General features: G+C 46.2%; 1 protein-coding gene across 1 annotated transcript in view; it reads right to left on the reverse strand.

The window, feature by feature from the left end:
* LOC146549869 (retinoic acid receptor beta-like) overlaps positions 1-24,066 on the reverse strand; it is a 286,941-nt gene that overhangs the window by 176,915 nt on the left and 85,960 nt on the right. Inside the window, exons 2-3 of the mRNA XM_085263556.1 lie at positions 23,480-23,567; positions 548-920 (exon numbers count right to left, since the gene is read on the reverse strand). Of these exons, the coding sequence (XP_085119682.1) occupies positions 548-737 (190 nt within the window). The 5' untranslated portion in view covers positions 738-920; positions 23,480-23,567. The remainder of the gene's footprint in view (positions 1-547; positions 921-23,479; positions 23,568-24,066) is intronic.

Genomic DNA, 24,066 nt, shown 5'->3' on the forward strand with positions numbered 1-24,066 from the left:
ACAGAAACTATAATAACAGGGACCATAGAAACAGAATGACGTGACAAAGGCTATGGGAGACACAGCAGGTAATTAGGGAGAATAGACACTCCTGGAACACAGCTGTATGAGACCGGGGAGAGTAAAACTAAACACACACGGGGCAAGCATTACCAATAAATCCACTGCTTTATCATTCAGCAACAGTGTGGATTTCACAACTCTTTTGCACCTAGACCTCTCAATCTAAACGTGTCTTAAGTATATCAATCCACAGCCAAAAGCTGTTTTAAAAATTGAAGCATATTTTATTAACATATGTAAGTAACAAAATTCTCCATATTAGGTCACCATGATCCATCAATCATAGAATTTTATATACTAATGATTCTACCAGCCAAGTGACACAAGTTAAGGTAGGTACTTGTGCTATATGGTTCAAGGCAGGAATGACAGGAAGAACCAAACAAGCTGTGTAATCTTATTTCATACTAGCTGGTTACTCGTTTCACATAGAAAACCTTTAAATCCTTATAACATGTATAAGTGGCGAATCAGGAGAACTCACCAACAGGCAATGGTGTGCTGCCACTGCTGGATAGGTGCTGAATCTGAAGTCTCTGAGTTAATTGTGGTGGCACCTGAGGCAGGGGGCTGATGACTGATGGGATAAGAAAAGAGTAGATCCCAGGTGTGTAGTGCTTCATCTGGGTCAGTGGGGAACTGCTGCGAGCCGGGGCACGGCTGGCCGTCTTCATCACAGTGATGATCAAATGACGTGCTGAGCACTGAATGGTCAGAGGTTTGGAGAAAATGGGAGACCATCGTATGAGCCCCTGGTTGCAGTTAATGTAACTGGAGCAGGTGTGGTACCACCTCTGCACTCCGAAGATGCATGGTGGTGGAGTTTAGTGTCATCCAGGTTGACTCAGAGACTAACCCTGTAACACAGACACATATGAACAAGGTGTGGAGCGGTCCAGTCTGCATTTCTCTGTTAATCATTTCCTGTGTCCTTGCTGAATGTTTCCTATAGGTATAAATGAATCAAGATCTTACTGCTTACATAGTTATCTTGAGGGGTTTTAGTCTTTAATTCTGGTTAGTTTTCTATTCTTTGTTTTTGTTATCTTGAGAATTGCTTTTGGTTTGTGTTTACTTCTCTGTGTTTCAGTTTAGCATAGTGTTTCCCCAGTGTTTCTTGTTAAGTCTTCGTCTCTGTCCCATGTTTGTTACTTCCTGTTTTATTTTGACACTCCTTTCTCACTTGTACTTTGTTTTAAATTATATTGTCTTCTTGTCTTGTTTCCTAGATTCTACTCACCTGAGTCTCATTTACCCCAGCTGTTTACATCCCCTAAGTGCCCTCTTATGTGTATTTAGTGGTGTCTTTCCCTCAGTCCTTGTCACAATGTTTGTTTTCACTTCTTGTGCCTTCCCTGCCTGAATTTCTGCATTTTTATGGGCTATGTTATATGGATTATTAATTTTTCCATCAGTTTAAAAAAAGTGAGTTTTCAGTAGTGAGGGGCAAAGCAAGGTTTTGTGAAACGCTGAAATATTCACCCCATCGGGGTGATTGTGGCTCAAGAGTTGGGAGTTCGCCTTGTAATCAGAAGGTTGCCGGTTCGAGCCCCGGCTTGGACAGTCTCTGTTGTTGTGTCCTTGGGCGAGACACTTCACCCATTGGTGGTGGTCAGAGGGCCCGGTGGTGCCAGTGTCCGGCAGCCTCGCCTCTGTCAGGGCAGCTGTGGCTACAATGTAGCTGCCATCACCAGTGTGTGAATGACTGGATGTGTAAAGCGCTTTGGGGTTAGGGACTAGTAAAAGCGCTATACAGATACAGGCCATTTACCATTTTACCCATCTCCACAAAGACACCAGTTAGCTAATTTGGTTATTCCCTCATTTTGACAATACTAATCTGAAACAAAGTCAGAGACACGACCTTCATAATTCCAAACAGAGGTATACATTTTCTTATAAAGGCATAAAGCTTAAACCGTACACCTTTTTTTGTGGTAATATTACACACATTTGGAAATTCAGGTTGGGGGTTTGACTCCCAACCAGGGCGTATGTATCCAGTAAGGGTCCCTAGGCTTGACTACAAGAACTCAACACATGGATCCTGGAATGCCTTGGAGAACTGTAGAAGATCAACAGGGCCCAAAGAGCCTTCATCAGGAACTCACTGGGGATGTGGTGAACAACACTAGAGGCAAACGTCAAGGCAATAGCACAAGTCACCATCAAGTATATAAGTGGGCAAGAGATGATGATGTTGCATATAGTTAGGGATGGATCAGGTGACCCTGAATCCTTCCTTAGTTATGCAGTGTAGGCTGCTGGCTCTCTTCCACAGCATGTCCTGTCTTCCTTCTCGCACCCCAAACGGTTGCAGCAGATGGCCCCGCCCCTCCCTGGGCCTGGTTATGCCGGAGGTTTCTTCCTGTTAAAAGGGAGTTTAGGGACTTCCGGTAATGGTGTTTACTGAGTAGACGTGTTTTAGGTCTGCTCCGCTACACGGTTAAGGATTTACCTTACCATTGTCGACTACCCAAGATCCAAATAATGTCAAAGTCAAAAGGCAAACAAGACCGAGACCGAGAAACTTTGATACCTACGGCACCTGTAACTGCAGCCGAGATTAGCTTAATGCTCGAGGAGCATAGAGCTGCATTGCTAGTGAACTTTAAGTCATCCTTTGAGGACTTGTCCTCTAAGTTAGACAATGTGCAGTCTGCAGTGCAGGACCACGGTCAACGCATTAACTCTTTCGAGTCAACATCGAATTTGACCAACGTCCGGATCAATTAGAGTCGGAATGCTTTACGCTTCGCAAAAACAACAACTGGCTAAAATCCAAGGTGGCAGACTTGGAAGGTCGCAGGAGAAGGCAGAATATACGACTTGTGGGATTACCTGAGGACATTGAAGGTCCACGCTGCACAGCTTTCTTCTCTTAGCTCCTGTTTTCGGAGCGCAGGTGCTTCCCTCACCGCCCGGGCTGGACAGGGCGCACAGGAGTCCAGTTCCGAAATCGGCGAAACCATGGCCGGTTATTTTGCAATTTCACCGGTACCAAATAAAAGACCTGGTAATCCGTGAAGCTCGTAGCCGAGCTTGCGGCGAGCTCAGCTACAATGGCCATAGGATCCGGCTATATGAAGATTACAGCCCCAAGGTGGTGAAAAACTGAGCTGAGTTTAAAGACGCACTTTGATGTCTGAACTTTATAAGCGGGGATTTAAACCTGCGCTCCTCTTCCCGGCTAAACTGTCCCACTCTCACCTTTACTTTTCACTTTAGTAATGATGCCTCTCTCTGTGACTTTCAGAACTGTCATGGTCCGTGGACTCAGTGATTTTGTGTTTGGTGTATTTATTGTTGTTATTATTATTATCATTATTATTTGTGGACTGTTTTGGGATGGTTTGTGTTTTGGTGTTTTTGGATACTGGGTTTCTGGGTTGGTGCTCCCTCTGTTGGTTCCCCTGTCTCGTCAGGTTAATCAGGTCCAGCTGTGTCTCCCACCTGTGTGTGATTTCCCAGTGTCCCTCAGTGTATTTATAGTGTGTGTCTGCCTGTGTTCCTCGTCGCGTCGTCTGTGTTCATTCACTGTGTTCCTCCGCATCTCTCTGCCCAGCCTTCCTCATCTGCCATCTCTGTACATCTCCCGCTGTCCTTATGTTTCAGGTTTGTTTGTTAGTTTTTCCTAGTTTAGGTTTATGTTCAATTCTGCCCTCACCTTTGTTATTTTCACTGTAAATAAATCTCCACTCGGATCTCCACTGCTGTCTGCGTCTTGGGTCCTCATTCTTTCCACCACACGACTGCTGCCCCAGCCATGACAAGAACCCCTCCTCTGTTTCAAGGGGTTATTTGTGGTGGAACATAGGGTTACTCTATATGCAGATGACTTATGAAAATACTTCTAAATTTTGGCTCTTTCTCTGGGTACAAGATTAATATACAAAAAAGTGAATGTTTTCCTATAAACCCAGCTGCACAAGAGCTTAGACAAACCGATTTTGATTTCCACTTAGCTTCTTCAGGCTTTAAATATCTAGGAGTGCATATTGCCAGTTCATTTAAAGCTTTGCGAACTGCAAATTTTAACCCTTTACTCACCTATGTAAGGTTGGCTTTTCAAAGGTGGGCAAACCTTCCTGTATCACTTCTTGGCAGGATAAATATTATAAAAATGAATATTCTACCCAAATTTCTCTATCTTTTTCAGTGTGTCCAACTGTTTTTACCTAAATCCTTCTTCAAATCTGTGAATCAAATGATTTCATCATTTATATAGGCAAATAAGACCCCCGGCATTAGTATGACCTCACTACAACAGGGTAAGCTTAGTGTGGGGCTTGTTCTGCCCAAGTTGATGTTTTACTATTGGGCAGCCAACATAAAGTATACCTATTGGTTGAATAATCCTCAGGCTACTTGGTGTGGCCTTGAGGCTCAATCATGTTTCTCTTCCTCACTTTCAGCACTATTATTTTCATGCCTTCCTGTTTCCCTGTTACAATTTACAGACAACCCTGTTGTAATTGCCTTTCTAAAAATATTTTAAAGATAACACTTTTCTCAGCTTTAGTGACCTTTCTTCTTTGTATGATTTGACCTCGTATCATTTGTTCCGCTACTTTCAAGTAAGACACTGTGCATCTTCTATCTTGCCAGAGTTTCCAAGTCAGCCTCTCAAGCCTTGGTGGGAAGACTTATTCCAGTTGAAGCTTCACAGTAAGGCTCTAATATCACAAATATAGGGCTAGCATTAGGAACAGACTGAGACAGCAGGCGCATCGCGCACCACTGCCCAGTATCCTACTGGCCAACGTACAATCCATGGAGAACAAGCTCGATGACCTAAGAGCAAGAGTCACCTTCCAACGTGACATGAGGGACTGCAACATTCTGTGCTTCACGGAGACATAGCTGACCCCCACCGTGCCGGACCAGGCCGTAACTCCGTCGGATTCATTCTTTGTGCTCCGCGCGGACAGAACGGCAGAGTCGAACAAAACCAAAGGTGGAGGAGTGCGTTTCATGATAAACAGAAAGTGGTGTGATGCCAGGAGCATTTCTACTCTCTCCAGCGGCTGCTCGCCACATCTGGAATTCCTGAGCATTAAGTGCCGCCCTTTCTATCTGCCCCGTGAGTTCACCTCGGTCATCGCCACGGCGGTCTACATCCCACCCCAAGCGGACACAGGTATGGCTTTGTCCAAATTACATGATGTGCTGAGTTCGCTTCAAAACAAGGACCCGGGCGCAGCCCTCATTGTAGCAGGAGACTTTAACAAAGCGAACCTCAGACAAGTCATGCCAAACTTTTACCAGCATGTCTCGTGTCCAACGAGAGGGGATCGGATTTTGGATCACTGCTACACGCCATACAAGCAGGGCTACAAAGCTGTCTCACACCCGGCTTTTGGGAAGTCTGACCACAACGCCATCTTCCCCATTCCCCAGTATAAACAAAACATACGGAGGGAGGAGTTAACCATGAGGGAGGTGAAACGGTGGTCTGCCCAATCAGAAGCTACGCTACAGGACGCACTCAACAACGTCGACTGGGACATGTTCAGAGCATGCGCAGGCGACATCAACGAGTTTACGGAAGTAGCAGTATACTTTGTCAATATGCTAGTGGAGGAGATTATCCCCACTGCGAGAGTCACCACATTCCCAAACCAGAAATCGTGGATGGACAGATCGATCCGCACTGCAGTAAACGCCAGGACCGCCTCCTACAACGCGGGTCTCGCCACTGGCGATATGAGCGCCTACAAAGTGGCGGTGAGAGATGCCAAACGCCGGTACCGGGAGCGTATGGAGTCCCGCTTCCACCAGGGCGACACACGGAGTATGTGGCCCGGACTACGCACCATTACGGACTACAAAGCCAGGGACACTGTGCCGATCAACGCCGACTCTGCATTCACCAACGAGCTGAATCAGTTCTACGCCCGTTTCGAGGTTAGCCAGGCGGCTAATGCTATCTACCGCCTGACTACCGAGGAAAGTGACATCATCAGCAAGAGACCAGTGACCACCATCACGGAGCATGACGTCCGCGCAGAATTGAGGAGAGTGAACACAAGGAAAGCAGCAGGGCCAGATGGCATCACCGGCTGTCTGCTGCGCTGCTGTGCTGACCAGCTAGCAGGTGTGTTCACTTCCATCTTCAACGAGTCCCTGGCGAAGTCTGTGGTCCCCACATGCTTCAAAAGATCCACCATCATCCCTGTGCCCAAGAACAGCAAACCCTCATCCCTGAACGATTACCGGCCAGTTGCACTGACCTCGGTAGTAATGAAGGTGTTTGAGAGGCTGCTGAAGAACATCATCTCCTCCTCCATCCCAGACACCACAGATCCGCTGCAGTTCGCCTACAGATCCAACAGATCCACAGAGGATGCCATCGCCCACGTCCTACACACCACTCTCAGCCACGTGGCCAAGAAACAGGGTAACTATGTGCGAATGCTGTTTGTTGATTACAGTTCAGCGTTTAACACAATAGTGCCCTGCAGACTGTTCACAAAGCTGAGGGATCTGGGACTTAACAGCCGTCTGTGTGCATGGGTGTTGGACTTCCTCACTGGCAGAACTCAGGTGGTGAGGGTGGGCAGGTGCTTCTCCAACAGCATCACCATCAACACAGGAGCACCTCAGGGATGTGTCCTCTCGCCACTGCTCTACTCCCTCTACACAGTGGTGTTGGGTGCCATCTCCAACAACAATGAGGTGGGCTACATAGACGAAGTGAAGAATCTGGCATCATGGTGCCAGGACAACCACCTCCAGCTGAACGTCGGCAAGACCAAGGAGCTGGTGGTGGACTTCAGAAGGAGTCAGCACAGAGACTACAAGCCCATTATCATCAATGGAGCTCCAGTGGAGAGGGTGCAGTCCTTCAAGTATCTTGGTGTCCACATCTCCTCAGACCTGACATGGTCTGCCCACATTCAGGTCCAGACCAAAAAGGCTAGGCAGCGCCTGTATCACCTACGACAACTGAGGAAGTTCAGGGTCTCTCCAAAGATCCTCAGGATTTTCTATACAGGCGCTGTGGAGAGCATCCTCACACAGAACATGACATCATGGTTTGGGAACAGCTGTGTGAAGGACCAAAAAGCTCTCCAGAGAGTGATCCGTACAGCAGAACGCTGCTGCAGGATTGCTCTCCCCCCGCTTCAGGACACCTACACCAGGAGATGCCGGACTAGAGCAGCGCAGATACTGAAGGACCCGTCCCATCCTGGCAACAAACTGTTCCAACTTCTGCAATCTGGTAGAAGGTTCAGCATCTTCCGGGCAAGGACAGAGAGACTCAAGAGGAGCTTCTATCCCCAAGCCATCCGTGCCCTAAACACACACACCCGCCCTCTCACATCATCTATAATTGACTGAGACAGGACTCTTCCAGACACTAAACCAAGGCACAATGTACATTTCAATTCCTTTAATTTTAAATATGTTTATATTGTCTATCCTGTAAAATAGTCAGATTGTCTATTCATATTAATGTACAGAATTCACCTGCTTGCTGCTACTACTGCACATTCACCCAATGTATATACTATATATACAGTGTTGGGAAGGTTACTTTTAAAATGTATTCCATTACAGAATACAGAATACATGCCCCAAAATGTATTCTGTAACCTATTCCGTTACGTTACTCAATGACAGTAACGTATTCTGAATACTTTGGATTACTTAATATATTGTGGCGAGTTCAGACAAGGAGGAGACGGAGGTATCGTTTGGTCTTGCTTCCCGTGAGCTAGCCAGGGAGCACAGCCGTTTATTACATTTGCAGAAGAACACACTGCCACTAGCTAACTGCTCAGCGCGGCAACCACAACACACATAGGGCGCCCTCTGACCCCGGAAGGACACACCGTCGCAGCGAGAGGGCGTCACCTGTCACCATGGCAACATACACAAAACATAACTGTACAAGCAGAACCCCGAACAGCCCTGACCCGCTACAATATTATCATGCTTTTTACAACAACGTGAATGTACTATTGCTGTGTGATTTATTACTATTACTGAAGGTCCGCGACTCTGAACTGTAGTAAAGGGACCTCTGACTAATGCTGGGCTCACACTGTGCGATTTTTGGCCCATTTTGAGCCGATTTTTGAGTCGTGCGATCGTTTTGGCGATCGGCCCGATTTTGGCCTTCATCGTGCGTCGTGCATCGTGTAGTATATGTGGGGTAACGAGAATACGGTGGGGTCCCTGTTGGCTGGTAGCCGAAAAATAGCTCTACTTTGTTGTGTGGGTCAACTTTTCTTGCGACAGACAGAGAGAGACGTTGAAAGGCTGCTCCAACGGAACATGTTGTTTTCGGAGGAAAACACGAACACAGTGTACAGTCGAGTCTTAATAGCTTACTTACAACTGGGCTCGTCAGGCACTCTTCTTGGCTGCAGTGGTTATTATTATATTTACATGCTTCCAGCTCCCGTTTTTGCTCGATGACTGCTCATACCTTTCCACTCCCCTTTTCCTCCCTCCTAGCGCTCACAGACACATAACGTGTATGGCAGTCCATTCTCCCAGCAGCACGGACTACACTGAACATGATGCTACATTCTTTAGAGCTATGCTTGTAGCATTCTGCCTGTTAGCTTAGCACAACAACAACAACAACAACGAAAAGGCGCTCTCTCACCCAGGAAACACACAGTCGCAGAGAGAGAGAGCGTCGCCCTGTAACCATGGCAACCGTAACGCTGCCGCCTGGAACAAAAGAACGTAGCTGTCAAACAAAACCCAAACAGTCCTGACCCGCGACAAAATGAAACGGGAAAGTACCCCAGTGTATTCCATTTATTTCAACAAAGTAACTGTATTCTGAATACCACCTTTTTAAACGGTAACTGTAACGGAATACAGTTACTCATATTTTGTATTCTAAATACGTAACGGCGGTACATGTATTCCGTTACTCCCCAACACTGTATATATATAATGTTCTTCCTCTACCCCCCCCCATTTTTGTACATGCCGAGGAGCGTGTCAGGTTACATTTCACTGTGTGTTATACTTGTATAACTATGCATGTGACAAATAAAGAACCTTGAACGTTGAACTTTGAATATATACTTTAATTATGGTATCGGGCAATTACTCAAACTTAATAGTCTTAAGTTTGGGGAAGGTTACTGGGACAAAGTAATTGAAAAAATTCATACCTCAGCCTCATGCCTCATGTGTAAGACTCTCCCTTATTCAGTTTAAGACGGTATACGGATTACACTTCTCTTATCTAGACTACCTAAAATATACCCCGGCAATCCTGACCTGTGCAACAGATGCAGTACCTCCCCCTGTGATTTAACTCATATGTTTCTTACGTGCCCGACACTTCAGTTATACTGCACTTTTTATTTTGAAGTGCTCTCTCATGTTTTGAGCGTTACACTCAAACCATGCCCACTAGTTGCCATTTTTGGTGTTTCTGAAGATGCCACCCTAAACCTTAGTCATAAGCAGCTGGATGTTATCGCTTTCACTTCACTGCTGTCACAGTGTAGAATTTTACAGTCTTGGAAAGCTCCTCACCCTCCAGCCCAATCACGTTGAGTGGAAGATGTTATGTTCTTTTTAAAAATTGAGAAAATAACATTCAGACTCAGAGGAAATGTTAATAAGATCTCACAGATGTGGCAGCCTTTTATTATTTACTTCAATTCATTGAAAACACGTACAACTTACAAGTTGTTTTTTGTTTTTGTTTGGGGGGGGGTTCTGTGTGTGTGTCACGGCTGCCTGGATTTAGAAGGAGGACCCAAGATGCAGGCAGTGGATGAGATACCGGTGGTTTTATTTACAGAGGTGTAGAGGCAAACAAACAGTGGGGCATAACAAACAACTAAAGACACCTAAACTGGGAGAACTAAAATAACAGACCTGGGAGCATATGACAACGGATGATGAATAGCAGAGAGATGCAGACGAGGAACAGGACACCGTGGAACACAGGGTAACAGACTGACACAGAGGAACACAGACGAACCGGCAACAGGCAGGAGAACACACAGGGCTTAAATACACACACCAGTAATCAGGGGATGAGAGACAGGAGGGCAACACAGCTGGGAGGAATCTGGGCTGACGGGACAGGGGAAACGTAAACTGATCACACTCACATATGACACGGACCTTCACAATAAAACAGGAAACTCAGACACATGGAACCAGACAAGACATTGAACTAAACAGACAGATTCACAAACAGATGGGGTGACACCATAGACAGACAGATACAGACGCAGACTCAGAGGCAGACCGAATATAACACAGAACCTAAACAATCATCATCTAGAAAATGATAACAAACTAAAAGCGCTGGGTCACCGACCCAGGACCATGACAGTACCCCCCCCCCCTCAAGGGCTGGCTCCAGACAGCCCAGCAGAAACGAAAAAACGGACCAAAATTAAACAGAAAACAACCCGACCAGGGCGGGCGGAGGGGGCCCAGGACGGAGGGACAGAGTCCAAAAAGGCCCAGATGGTCAAGTTCAGGAGGCCGACCATGCGAATGGCAACGGGGCAGGTCCGGATGCCGTCCACGCAGTAGGCAGTGGCGTGGAAACAGTTCTGGGGGCCGACCGTGCGGACGGCAACGGCGGCGTGGAAACAGTTCTGGGGGCCGACCGTGCGGACGGCAACGGCGGCGTGGAAACAAGTCCGGAGGCCGGCCACGCGGAAGGCAGTGGCGGCGTTCAGGAGGGCGTCCACGGTGGCGGAGATGCCCAACAAGCGGCCTGGCAGATGACCGACGATGTGGAGGTGGTAGTAGGGGACCTGAAGGCTGCGTGGCCCCTGCAGCCCCAGGCGAGGCGGAAGCTGAGGCTGGACCAGACGAGGCTGATGAGGATGATGAGGATGCTGAGGCCGGACCAGACGAGGCCGATGAGGATGCGGAGGCCGGACCAGGCGAGGCCGATGAGGATGCGGAGGCCGGACCAGGCGAGGCCGATGAGGATGCGGAGGCCGGACCAGGCGAGGCCGATGAGGACGCTGAAGCTGGACCAGGCAAAGCAGCTGAAGCTGAAGAGGAGGCCACTGCAGGTGATGCGGGAGCTGGACCAGACGAGGATGAAGACACGGAGGCTGGACCAGGCGAGGATGAAGACACGGAGGCTGGACCAGGCGAGGATGAAGACACGGAGGCTGGACCAGGCGAGGATGAAGCAGTGGCTGGACCAGGTGAAGCGGATGAAGCCGAAGCATGCGCTGGACCAGGCGACGCTGAGGATGCTGAATCCGGACCAGGCGACGGCGTGAAGGATGCAGCAGAGGCCGGGCCAGGCAACGGCGTGGAGGATGCAGACGGAGGCGCTGCAGCAGGTGGCGGCATGGATGTAACTGCTGCTGCAAGCGTGGATGAGGCTGCTGGTGGAGCAGCTGGTGGCTGGATGGGCTCCTCGGGCCCCCCAGCTGACGAGAAAGGAGGCTGGACGGGCTCCTCGGGCCCCCCAGCTGGCGAGAAAGGAGGCTGGACGGGCTCCTCGGGCCCCCCAGCTGGCGAGAAATGAGGCTGGACGGGCTCCTCGGGCCCCCCAGCTGACGAGGCAGATGGCTGGACGGGCTCCTTGGGCCCCCCAGCAAAAACAGTCTCAGAACCAGCGGGCACTGGAGCCCCTGGCACACACAGAACAGAACCAGCAGGTGCGGAGACCTCTGGCAGGAACACAACAGAACCAGCAGGCACACGGGCCTCTGGCAGGAACGCAACAGAACCAGCAGGCACACGGGCCTCTGGCAGGAACGCAACAGAACCAGCAGGCACACGGGCCTCTGGCAGGGACAGAACAGGACCAGCAGGCACACGGGCCTCTGGCAGGGACAGAACAGGACCAGCAGGCACACGGGCCTCTGGCAAACACATAGCGGCCTGCAGCTGCGCAGAGCATTGACCCTGCTCAGGCAGCGACAGCTCTGTGCAGTCCTCAGCTGGCTTCTTAAACTCCAGGGGTCCAGAGTCTGATGGGGGCTGAAACCCAGCCTCTGGGGAGGCCCTGGAGTGCATCTCAGTCTCAGAACTGGCCAGCCTTTGAGGAATGTTGACATTGTTCTTGGGTTTGTCTCTCTGCTTAGAGTACGGAGTTGTTGAACTGTCCGTTATGGGTTGGACTGACATGGCTTGCTGTACAGGAGGAGTAGGTAAAGGTGATGGCTGAACAGGTGGTGGAGCAACTGACACAGGATGCAGGGCTGGTGACTGCTGAACAGGAGGCTGAACTGAGGATAAAGCTAATGATTCTTCTGCTAACCGGGCTACTGACTGGGCCATGGATTGTAACAGGGTTTGTAATAAGTCTGGCTGTGACTGTAATTGAGCTATGGATTGTGAGGCTGAATGTGGCGGAGGTGGCGACTGGGCTTCTGGCCGGGCGGCTAACTGAGCTTCTGGCCGGGCGGCTAACTGAGCTTCTGGCCGGGCGGCTAACTGAGCTTCTGGCGATAAACAGTTTTTGTCCTGCGCCGTACAGAACATCACCCCTGAGTAAACGGTCCCACAGTTCAGACCAATAATACTGTCCTGTCCACTCACCACAGCTGGCTGCTCGGAAATCCCCAGGTCCGACTGTGGCGAGGAGCGTCGGCAGCGTGAGCGCCGTTTCCCCCTCGAAGGCTGGGTTGACGGGCCGGGCAGAACATCCTCTGTCGGACTGGGCAGTGAAGCATGAGTTGCAGGGTGGGCGGTAGCAGCCGGGGGGTGAAGACGGAGTCCATTCAGAATGAAATTCTGTGCGAGCGGGTGAAGTGAGCTGAGCAGCCAGGGGAGACCAGAAACCAAGCGCTGTAGCCGATTAGCCACGGCTTGGCGAAATTCTCTCCCCTCGTGCTCCAGCCACGCGTTGATTAATTTGTCCACGGAGTAAACAATGTCCTCCCGGAGCTCCTTGGGCGGGTTGAATGCTGCTGGGTCCATAGTGGCCGGTTCGTACTGTCACGGCTGCCGAGGCGAGCCGTGTGGATTTAGAAGGAGGACCCAAGATGCAGGCAGTGGATGAGATACCGGTGGTTTTATTTACAGAGGTGTAGTGGCAAACAAACAGTGGGGCATAACAAACAACTAAAGACACCTAAACTGGGAGAACTAAAATAACAGACCTGGGAGCATATGACAACGGATGATGAATAGCAGAGAGACGCAGACGAGGAACAGGACACCGTGGAACACAGGGTAACAGACTGACACAGAGGAACACAGACTGACACAGAGGAACACAGACGAACCGGCAACAGGCAGGAGAACACACAGGGCTTAAATACACACACCAGTAATCAGAGGATGAGAGACAGGAGGGCAACACAGCTGGGAGGAATCTGGGCTGACGGGACAGGGGAAACGTAAACTGATCACACTCACATACGACGCGGACCTTCACAATAAAACAGGAAACTCAGACACATGGAACCAGACAAGACATTGAACTAAACAGACAGATTCACAAACAGATGGGGTGACACCATAGACAGACAGATACAGACGCAGACTCAGAGGCAGACCGAATATAACACAGAACCTAAACAATCATCTAGAAAATGATAACAAACTAAAAGCGCTGGGTCACCGACCCAGGACCATGACAGTGTGGGGTTTTTTCCTTTTATTTTTATTTTTATTTTATTTTTTATTGGTATCATCCAAATTTTAATGGCCTAATCTGTATTGAGATATGTCTTTGTATCAGTTGGTGCTTTATTGGGCCTGATATGTCAAATTACATGTAAAAACTCTATAAATAAAGGGGGGGAGGGGGTTTCTTTCCCACTGTTGCCAAAGTGTTTGCTCATAGGGGGTCATATGATTGTTGGGTTTTTCTCTGTATGTATTATTGTAAGGTCTCTCTAAAATAAATAAATAAAATTGAATTGAATTGAAGAGATGCTCTGTCTGCTGTTCTGCATAGACCTGAACCCCATCTGAGAGATTATTTACTAGATTACTAGGCTACAGATACTGAATACAGAATGGAGCAACTGTCAGCCACCTCGTGTACATGTATGACATCAAGATGTATGCCAGGAGTAAATGAAACATCAGTTCACTGATCCACGCCACCAGGATATATAGCAATGACACTCTAATGCCATTGGTGTATAGGAGAAGTGTAGTCAGATGGTAACCAAAGAGAAGGTAGTCAGAACTGAGGGGATCGAGCTACCGGAAGGCAACATTGCAGACATAGAGGACAGCTAAGTACCTGCGCATCCCACAGGCAAATGGAAACCATGAAGAGGCCGCTAGGAAAGCTGCAACCACCAAGTACCTGCAGATGGTCAGGCAAGTCCTGAGGAGTCAGCTGGATGGTAAAAACAAGATCTGGGCTATCAACACCTACGCCCATGATCAAGCCGTCAGACTCCAACACTCAGTGACTGGACTGACACACACACACACACCTTCATACACGTCACCACCTCAAAAGCACTTATCTGCACAGTTTGTTAAGTAGTCGTCCGTTTTATTTTGATACTCCTTTTAAGTCTCATGTCTTTTTGAAACTAAAAGAGTGCAGCTAGTTTGAGAACCCAAAAATTATAAAACAAATGGAAATCTGTTGAGTATGTTGTGTGCTCACAATCAGCTGTCTTAGGGTGTGATGAGTTCATTGAACCACTTCTGCACATAGAGAACATGCCGCTCTTGCTTGTCTGCTTCTTTGCCTTTACAATCAAAAACAGATATTTTTGCACTTTTATAACTGTGGCTATTGTTCTCTTAGTGTACTGTGTGTGTATAATTATAAGTATGCATTGCATGTTTTTTTGTTTGTTTGTTTGAAATGGCAAATCCATCCCTAGTTTTCACTTTATTCTGTTGCCTTAACAGGCTTCATTTGTGTCTTCTTCCTGCAACCAACTGTAACCAAAACATAGACACAGCAGGCTTAAACCTCTCTGAAGAGGAGGAAGAGTATTTTTATATTCTATATTCTACATGTGAGAGAGATTGCTTGAGCAAAAGGAGGCAGTTAACACAGGCCTCTGTATCCTTGGGAAGAGCTCACTTTGTTTAAATGAGGAAGAATGGTCACCCGTCTCTCCATAAATGTACTCTGTCCATTTGAGGAAGCAACCAGAGAGATGTCTCCTGAAAAATATGTTTCTGTGTCCAAGGTGATTCCCCTGGTCTCACTGCTTCTCAGAACCACTAAAGCTTCAGAGTCTCAAGGTAGCAAGCAAGCTGCTCAGCTGTCAGGGCATTGTCACCGTCGTTTCAACTCTACTGAAACATTTTATGATTTTGCTGTCTGCACCTTCCTGGACAACAGATTTAAAAACCTGGGATTCTGTGACAAACGTTGACTGTGTAAAAGCTCGACTTCTAACTGAAATGCAGTCAGATGTCAGGACATTCATCATCCGCCACCAGCTCTTTCCCAACTCTAGAAACTACCTCAAGCTCTTCTGGAGGGGTTGCTTCATCCCCACCTGCAGCAAAAGGTTTCCATTTCCATCATATGTGGAGCCTGTTTATGTTTTTGCGGTGGCTGACCAGCATTCTGATCCATAGAGGGTGACTGGGCAGATAATGGTCTTGTAGATCTTTGCCTCGAGATGGTCTACAATCTGACACTCGTTACTTGATACCAATTCGTCCAAGCGGCTTTGGCCCTTGCCTGCATGTCAGGGAGGATATCCACATCACTACTGACCATCAGTCCCAGGTACTTACATTCATTGGTCTTCTTTAGGTCTTCTTAATCTTCATCAACATCTTGTTGGGTGTCCATGTAATCGGTCTTCCTGGTGTTGAGTCTCCTGCCATAGTCAGCCAGGCATGTCTTCCATTGCTGCATATGGTGCCGCAGGTCTGTTCTGGATGGATTTACCAGGAAGACGTTGTCGGCGTAGAGGAGTGACCATGGGTGAGGTGTTTGGAGATCGGTAATCTTAGTGTCCATGCAAAAGATGAACAGGAGGGGCGAAAGGGCCGAACCCGGGGGTACACCCACGTTGATGGTGAGACTCCCGGGATGGGCGTCCAGGATCCGTACAAATATCTTCATGGTATGGCATAGAAAATGGATTAGGCGGTAGTTGGCCCAGTTGATGGCATCGCCACTGGCTTTCCAAATTGTTACCGTGATGCTGTTGGTCCAGGCTTCTGGCACTTTGCCACCCATGATAATACAATTGTGATACTTTGCTGGCCAAGGAGTTTCCAGGCTCCTGCCGGGATATCTTTGGGACCAGGTACTTTTCCATTTTTCACCTTCTTCATGGCGTCTTTGACGTCTACTGTCATGATTGGCAGGACTGGGCCATGAATAGGGGTGGCACTGTGGATTGGCGGGTGGGGGAAAAAGCAAAAATAAGATTGCCAAAAATATTGCACCTACATACTACACTTCTTGGAGAAACAAAAAAGTCACAAAATACCATCACTGTATATAGAAGAATCTGCAGCACATGTAAATTATGTCACCGCTGGTGCTTTTCAGATGGGAGCACCTCATTAGCTGTATCTGTATGTGTATAAATATTATTTTGTTTTCAGCACTTTTTATTTTCAGCACTTTTCTAAGCTTACTGCAGTAAGCTTAGAAAACACCGGTGTCGCACATAAGGATGCTGTCATAGCCTGTCAGCCACGTTGATTAGCTGCGTATATACGAATGTGAATCGCATCATTGGCTGGACTTTGGGATAAGGTGGCATCGCTCTAATCCCATACGGGAGCAGCCAGTCACTCACTGACTAACACTGCAAAACAGAATTGTTAAGGTATTTATTTTAATTTCAATTCAGGTTAGATTATTTTTTTGTGTGTGCGCAACACAGATTTTCTGTGCACAGAGACCGTGCCAGCAGTGCGCAATTGCGCAAGCGCGCAGCTTAGAGGGAACATTAGTTATAATTCTGTTTCCATGTTTTCCTGTCACCGTGTCACTCTCTGTGTCCTATCCAAGTCTGTCGTGTCCTCTGTGTTTGATTCTTAGATGTGTTCATATCTTTTCTCCCTTTTTGTTCTAAAGGGACTTTTTTGGTCCCAGTGTGAAGTCCGTGTGCCTTAGTCTGCGTGTTTTCTGTTTTATTTTGATAGTCTTGCGTCCTGGGTTCAGTGTCTTTAGTTTTGCATCCTCCTGTGTCGTGTTTATTCGCCCCAGCTGTGTTCTCCGTGTGTTTCCTCTTACCTCGTCACCCTCTTCTGTATTTATGGTGTGAGTCGTCATTCATGCTTTGTCGGGTCGTCTGTTAACCTTCCCTGTACCTCCATGTCTCAGCACATCCAGGTATTTCCAGTTATTTTAGGTTTCATGCATTTAGTTCTTCCCAGTTCAGGTTTTACACTCGTTCCCTTCTAGTTGTTTCCCTCATTTGGTTTATGTTTGTGATCAGCCATAATAAAGGCTTCGTGCCTTTTTTGCCTTTTTTTGCAGTGGTTTGTATCACATCTAACTAATAGACTCCAGTTTGTGCAAGTAAATGGAGAGTCCTCTTCACACACTGAAGTTAATTATGGAGTTCCACAGGGTTCAGTGCTAGGACCAATTCTGTTTACATTATACATGCTTCCCTTAGGCAGCATCATTAGAAGACATAGCATACATTTACACTGCTATGCAGATGACACCCAGCTCTATCTGTCCATGAAGCCAGATAACACACACCAATGAGTTAAACTGCAGGAATGTCTTAAAGACATAAAGACCTGGATGGCCGCTAACTTTCTGCTTCTTAATTCAGATCAAACTGAGGTTATTGTACTCGGCCCTGAAAAGCTTAGAAATATGGCATCTAAGCAGATTCTTACTCTGGATGGCATTACCTTGGCCTCCAGTAACACTGTGAGGAACCTTGGAGTCATTTTTGACCAGGACATGTCCTTCAACGCACATATTAAACAAATATGTAAGACTGCGTTCTTCCATTTGTGCAACATCTCTAAAATTAGAAATATCCTGTCTCAGAGTGACGCTGAAAAACTAGTTCATGCATTTATTACTTCCAGGCTGGACGACTGTCATTTATTATTATCAGGAAGTCCTAAAAACTCCCTGAAAAGCCTTCAGCTAATCCAAAATGCTGCAGCAAGAGTCCTGACAGGGACTAGAAAGAGAGAGCATATTTCTCCTGTTTTGGCTTCCCTTCATTGGCTTCCTGTTAAATCCAGAATTGAATTCAAAATCCTGCTCCTCACATGCAAGGTCTTAAATAATCAGGCCCCATCTTATCTTAATGACCTTGTAGTACCATATCACCCTATTAGAGCACTTCGCTCTCGCTCTGCAGGCCTACTTGTTGTTCCTAGAGTATTTAAAAGTAGAATGGGAGGCAGAGCCTTCAGTTTTCAGGCCCCTCTTCTGTGGAACCAGCTTCCAGTTTGGATTCAGGAGACAGACACTATCTCTACTTTCAAGATTAGGCTTCAAACTTTCCTTTTTGCTAAAGCATATAGTTAGGGCTGGACCAGGTGACCCTGAATCCTCCCGTAGTTATGCTGCAATAGGTGTAGGCTGCTGGGGGATTCCCATGATGCACTGGGTGTTTCTACCTCACTCACTATGTGTTAACAGACCTCTCTGCATTGAATCATACTTGTTATTAATCTCTGTCTGTCTTCCACAGCATGTCTTTATCCTGTCTTCCTTCTCTCACCCCAACCAATCACAGCAGATGGCCCCGCCCCTCCCTGAGCCTGGTTCTGCTGGAGGTTTCTTCCTGTTAAAAGGGAGTTTTTCCTCCAAGTCCGGGCCCATAGAGGGGTGTCCCCGTCATGGGACTCGCCACACCGGAACGCAATCACACCTGCAGCTGATCAGTCTCATATCGAGAGCAGTCTTAGCAGAGCGGCTGAGCATCCATCAGCGCTGGATCATTGTTTGAGAAACTGTCAGTTTCCCAGTTGATTTAGATATCAGGAAGTGTGTGATTCTCGGCTAACATGCAGTTTTCTAACAACAGCTTTCTAACAACAGCTTTTGTGGTGTTTCCTGCAGGATCTCGGAAACAGGTGGGTCGAGCTGACGCACAGGTTTTGGGAACAGAGGAAACGCAGACACGGGCCATCGTCACCAGAAGAAAATATTCTGCACTTTGTCACTCACCTCACTGTAAGCAAACAGTCTTCATTCAAAGAGTCCTGCGTGTGGGTTCTGACAGATCTGACAGATCTAGAGTAAGCATCTGGTTACCACTGAAGTATATTACCTTCCATTTGTATGGCATGCTGTATCGAACACTGCACTGAGCTCTAGCAGGACAAGCACAGAGATGAGTCCACTGTCACTAACACTGTGATGAGTTCTGAAACCTGACTGAAACTCTTCAGAGCACAACTACTCTTTCAAGAATTTCAGCTAGAAAATGAAGGTTGAAGATTGGTCTATAATTAGCTAAAATAGCTTAAGTGATATCTTTTTAAGTAATGGTTTAATTACTGCCAGCTTGAAGGCCTGTGGTATGCAGCCATTAATAGAACTACACTGATCATATTTAAGATTGGAGCCTTAATTAATGGTAAGACGTGTCTGAGCAGGCTTGAAGAAATGGGATCTTATAGACACATTGATGATTTGGAGGAAATGATTATTATCGGCTTATATCTCTGATGTGGTTATGAGTATTTATTTTTAATGTTAAATTTTTATTCAAAGAAATTAATGAAGGCGACTGTTTTGATGTAGCACTATGTAAATAAAATTGAACTAAATGCAGTTATTACTAGATCAGGTTAAAGGAAGGCTCTAACAGAGCTCTGACTCCTGGCTCGTCAGGCTTTTTCTTTTTTTACCTGATTTTTGTTTCTAAGAAAATGAGAGCCACATATATTCATTTAAAATTTCAGTAGAACAGTAGCTGTATAATGTCCTTGTAAGTGGATATCAGGCCCTTGTAGAGCAAAATCAAGTTTTTTTTTCCAAATAACCCAAACTGTGATGTCCACATATGTGAACCCAGGTCCTAGGCGGTTAATATTTTCTGCACTTGATAGTGACTTGTGCCATTGCCTTCAAGTTGGCCTCCTTTGTTGCCTTCCATGGACCCATTTAGTTGCTGCCATTAGTATCTTTAGAGAGAAGCCTTGAATGACGTTTGTTTCTGACACTGTCTTCCTCTCTGTGCCAGATTGGATGTCTGGTCAGACTCTAACCCTTCAGGGTGTTTTTTTTCCTGTGGTCTGCTCTTATGTCCACCAGTTACTTTGTGTTGTCATGGAACTCCTTTCTCCCAGATGGTTTTCATGAACAATACATGTATTTCATGTATTGTTCAAGCTCTATGTTTCCTGTGCACCCTGTGTGGATACTTGGAGAGCAGGCCATTAGTTCTCCTTGGCTCTGCTTGTCTGGTGTGTCTCTTCAGCCTAGTAACCAGTTCTGTGACCATTTGTTTTTAAATGATGATTTCATTCTTTTTTCTTTTTTTTTGATCATTGTTTCCTTCTTAAAATGTATTATAACTGTCTTCGTTTTGCTTATTATTGTTTATCAAGAGATCTCCATTTTTATTTTTACAGTCCTACAAAATTTAGGTTATATTTTAGGACTGAGTGTCTGTGTACCTCTGTCTGTTTGTCAGTGTTTTGTTTGGATGTGCTGAGTTGTTCTTCTGTTCTTAGCTTTGTTACTCTCTTTAGTTAATTCCCTTTGTGGCTCCATTCTGTTTCTCCTTCTGTACCACCTTTTTCTCTATGTCTGCCTGTTTTCTCCTCGTGTCAACTTCATCATATCCCCCTGTTCTGTTCTGTGCCACTTCCTCATTTTCTCAATTTTTCCAAGTGTACAGCTCACCTGTTAGAATCCCAGTTTAGCCAAATCACCAGTTTAGAATCACTAGTTAGCCTAACCCCACAAACTTGATCAACATTGAAAACATTATTTTTCTGTTAAGCTTCTGCCTTCCTGCATTGTATTCCATGTTTATTAAAATTTTACATGGCATCCAAACGTTTTTGGAATTGGGTTCTACTTATCCTGTGTCGACATGGCATTTCCTTGCAGCTTTTAATAGGAAAACATACCATAGGTAAACATTGTGGTGAAAATGTTTCTAAGCACTATATGCAGTGTTTTTTTTTTAGAAAAGGTAAGCTGAGTCATCTGTTCTTTGGGGTTTTATCAGTTTTTCTTGTATGAATTGGTTTATATTATTAGTATTATTTACCTAATTATCCAAATAACATTCACTCATCAATATGTTAAAGTCTTGTTGATGTTTTTGAGAAGTCATCAAGATACTTGGTTTTTCATTTAGACTCAAAAGCTAAAAATGGTGTGTCAAACCAGGACATGAGGCAGGGTAAACTGGATTACACATGTTCACAGACAGTCTCCTGAACTTCGAGGGAAGGATTCTAACATTGTTGGCAATGTTACTCTTTACAGGTTAGTGTTATTCACACAGCAGTCACTGGCTATTGCAGAGGCATCCTGCAACTTCTTAACAGTCTCCTTCAAGACAACTTTCTTCCTTCATTGTGGGAAGAAAGAAGGGGTAAAGCACTGCAAGAATAATTCATGAGGTTTAATTTTAGAAGTATAACTCATACGCTGTGGATAGAAACCACACAGCCACCGAGCACAAGCTGAATAAAAATAGCATTAAAAACAGCGAGATGGTGCATAGAGAATTGACAGTTTGATAGAACCGCTCTGCACCCTGCAGTACATTCAGTAAGGAGTGCTCATTCTTTTGTTTACTTTCCTATAAAAATTAACAGTGTTAGTCTAGATATATAAGGAGAGTAGTAAGAATTTATTTCATTTTGATTATGCAGAAAATTAAAATTAAATTAAATGTTCAAATCTGAACATTTAATTTAGTATATTCACAAAAACCGGAGCTTCTAGTTTATTGCAGATACCACTGCACCCCATTAAATGTTGTATCCTTGTGAGATGCACACCATGCAGTACAGATCATTTTAATTTAAGTGAGATTAGTTTTAGTTTTAATTAATAGGTTTTTTTTATATTACCAGATTTATTTTTCTGCTCTTGCTCTTGACGAAGGCGGTCGCACTTTTCTCCTCCTCCTCCTCTCCCTTAGCTTCCCTGCTTAGCCTCTTATGTCCTTGTCTAGTCTTGTGTTTTTTGTATTACTTTTCCCTGGAACATTCTCTCACAGTCTGTTCTCTAAAACCTAAAAGAGGAATTATGGATTTGATCAACTGGTCCCTAAATGCAATTGACACCCCTTTCTCAACGAGAAGTCTGGGCTTGGGTGAGCCTGAGTGCTGAAGATATCTACCTATTCGGAACCATGGTAACATGGTTCTGGCTGATCGGAGCTGGCTTGGTTCTGACTTATCGAAGAATTAAGAAAGCGGAACCGGCTATTCAAACCTCCACAAGGCTGCCCGCTGGGATTGAAACGATGGGAAGAGGCGTGAGTTTCTCAAAATGGGCTCATTGAGTCAGCACGGATAAGATCTTGGAAAGGCTACGGCTGCTGTGAATACTCAGAATAAGATCTCTGACTGCAGACTGGATACATCTTGGAGGGGCTAGCTCAGAATAACATCTCTGAGCGCAAATTGGATGACATCTTGGGGAGGCTCACTGTGGTCGTGAGTTCTCAGAATCTGCTCTTTGAGCACAAGAATGACAACATCACCAAGCGCAAGGTTGATACATCATGGCGAAGCTCGCGGCTCTCCAACGGGAGATTGAGAGACCAGTGTTGGACTGTAGAACTGCTTTGAAATTCATATGAGCTGTTCGCACTAAAGTAAAAAGCACCATCACTTCATGCGGATACCCCTTTGGCGCCAGCTGCGGTCTCAAGGCTGGAGCTGAACAACAACACCCTGATAACGACTGTGTTTAGTCTGTTCCTTCCTGTTCCATCCAAGACCACCTGGGTTGGCTGGAAGACTGTTTACTGAGCCTGGCAGGGCGAAGGACACTGTCTCAGCTGAACTCTGGACACGCACACACATACATATACACTGATATGCACACTCTCATCTCCCCTCCCTTTCCAAACGCCTTCGATGCTTGTTCCCTCCTGGGGAACACGGCGGGTCTGAGCGCACGCTGGAATGGTAGTGCTGGGCAGGATGGCTGCTGTGTTTGCTTCGGATGACTCCTCACCCCCCACCCGACCCTGTGGCTTGTCACGTGCTCCATAATGTTGTGCTGTGGACATTTATGTGCTTTTTGTGCAGAGGAGTTTTTTTGTTTCCTGTTCTCATGTTGTCCTCCCAGGAGCACAGCATGAGTAGAGGTCTCTTTTTTCCTCTTGTACTTTCCCATTGTAGTGTATATTTCAGTGTTTTTCTGTAACGCTACCGATCTCCGACCTGTATCCCCATGTGATGTCTGTGTTGTGTGTTTAAGGTTGGGGGGGGGGGGGGGGGGTGTCCTATTTCACTGCAGGGCAACCTGCACGTGGCGAATAAAGCCTTGATTGATTGATTGATTGATTGATTGATTGATTGATTGATTGATTGATTATCTTCTCTATTTGAATGTAAATTTACAAAATGTACTTACTTGTAATGTCTCCTACAGGGACAGCTCCATTCATGAATTTCCTCTGTGGTCTTCCTCACTCCTGCCTGGCAGCTCCATATTCAACATCCTGTGTCATCAGAAAAGAGGAGAATACTTGTTCACAGCACTGTAACTCTACATTTTTGTTTCTTTATCTGACAACCACAAAATGTAAAGGGCAGAAATCTTGATAACCTTACATAGCAACACACTCCAGCTGTGGCCAAGTGTTTGCTCAAAAGGGGTTGTTTGATTGTTTTCTCCGTATTTACCATCAATAAAGTTCATCCTGTATGTAATTACTAATAGGTTACATTCTATAGGAATCTTTTTTCTTTCTTTGCCTCTGACACATTCATTCACCCACCAAAATCACTGAATTTAGGTGTTCCAGTCACTTCCACAGCCACAGGAATCATAATTCAAGCACACAGGCATGCAGACTGCTTCTATAAACATTTGCTGTCAGGAGCTCAGCGAATTCCAGTGGTACAGTGAGAGGAATAGTGATAGTCCTGTGAATATGCCTTGCTACTAAATACTTCACAGTTAACTGTCAGTGGTATCAAAAGAAAGTAGTGATTGGG

Source organism: Mchenga conophoros, linkage group LG22 (assembly GCF_057382185.1).
Source record: "Mchenga conophoros isolate Kocher_MC1m ecotype Shallow Benthic linkage group LG22, M_conophoros_male_GT1.1, whole genome shotgun sequence".
Classification (NCBI taxonomy): domain Eukaryota; kingdom Metazoa; phylum Chordata; class Actinopteri; order Cichliformes; family Cichlidae; genus Mchenga; species Mchenga conophoros.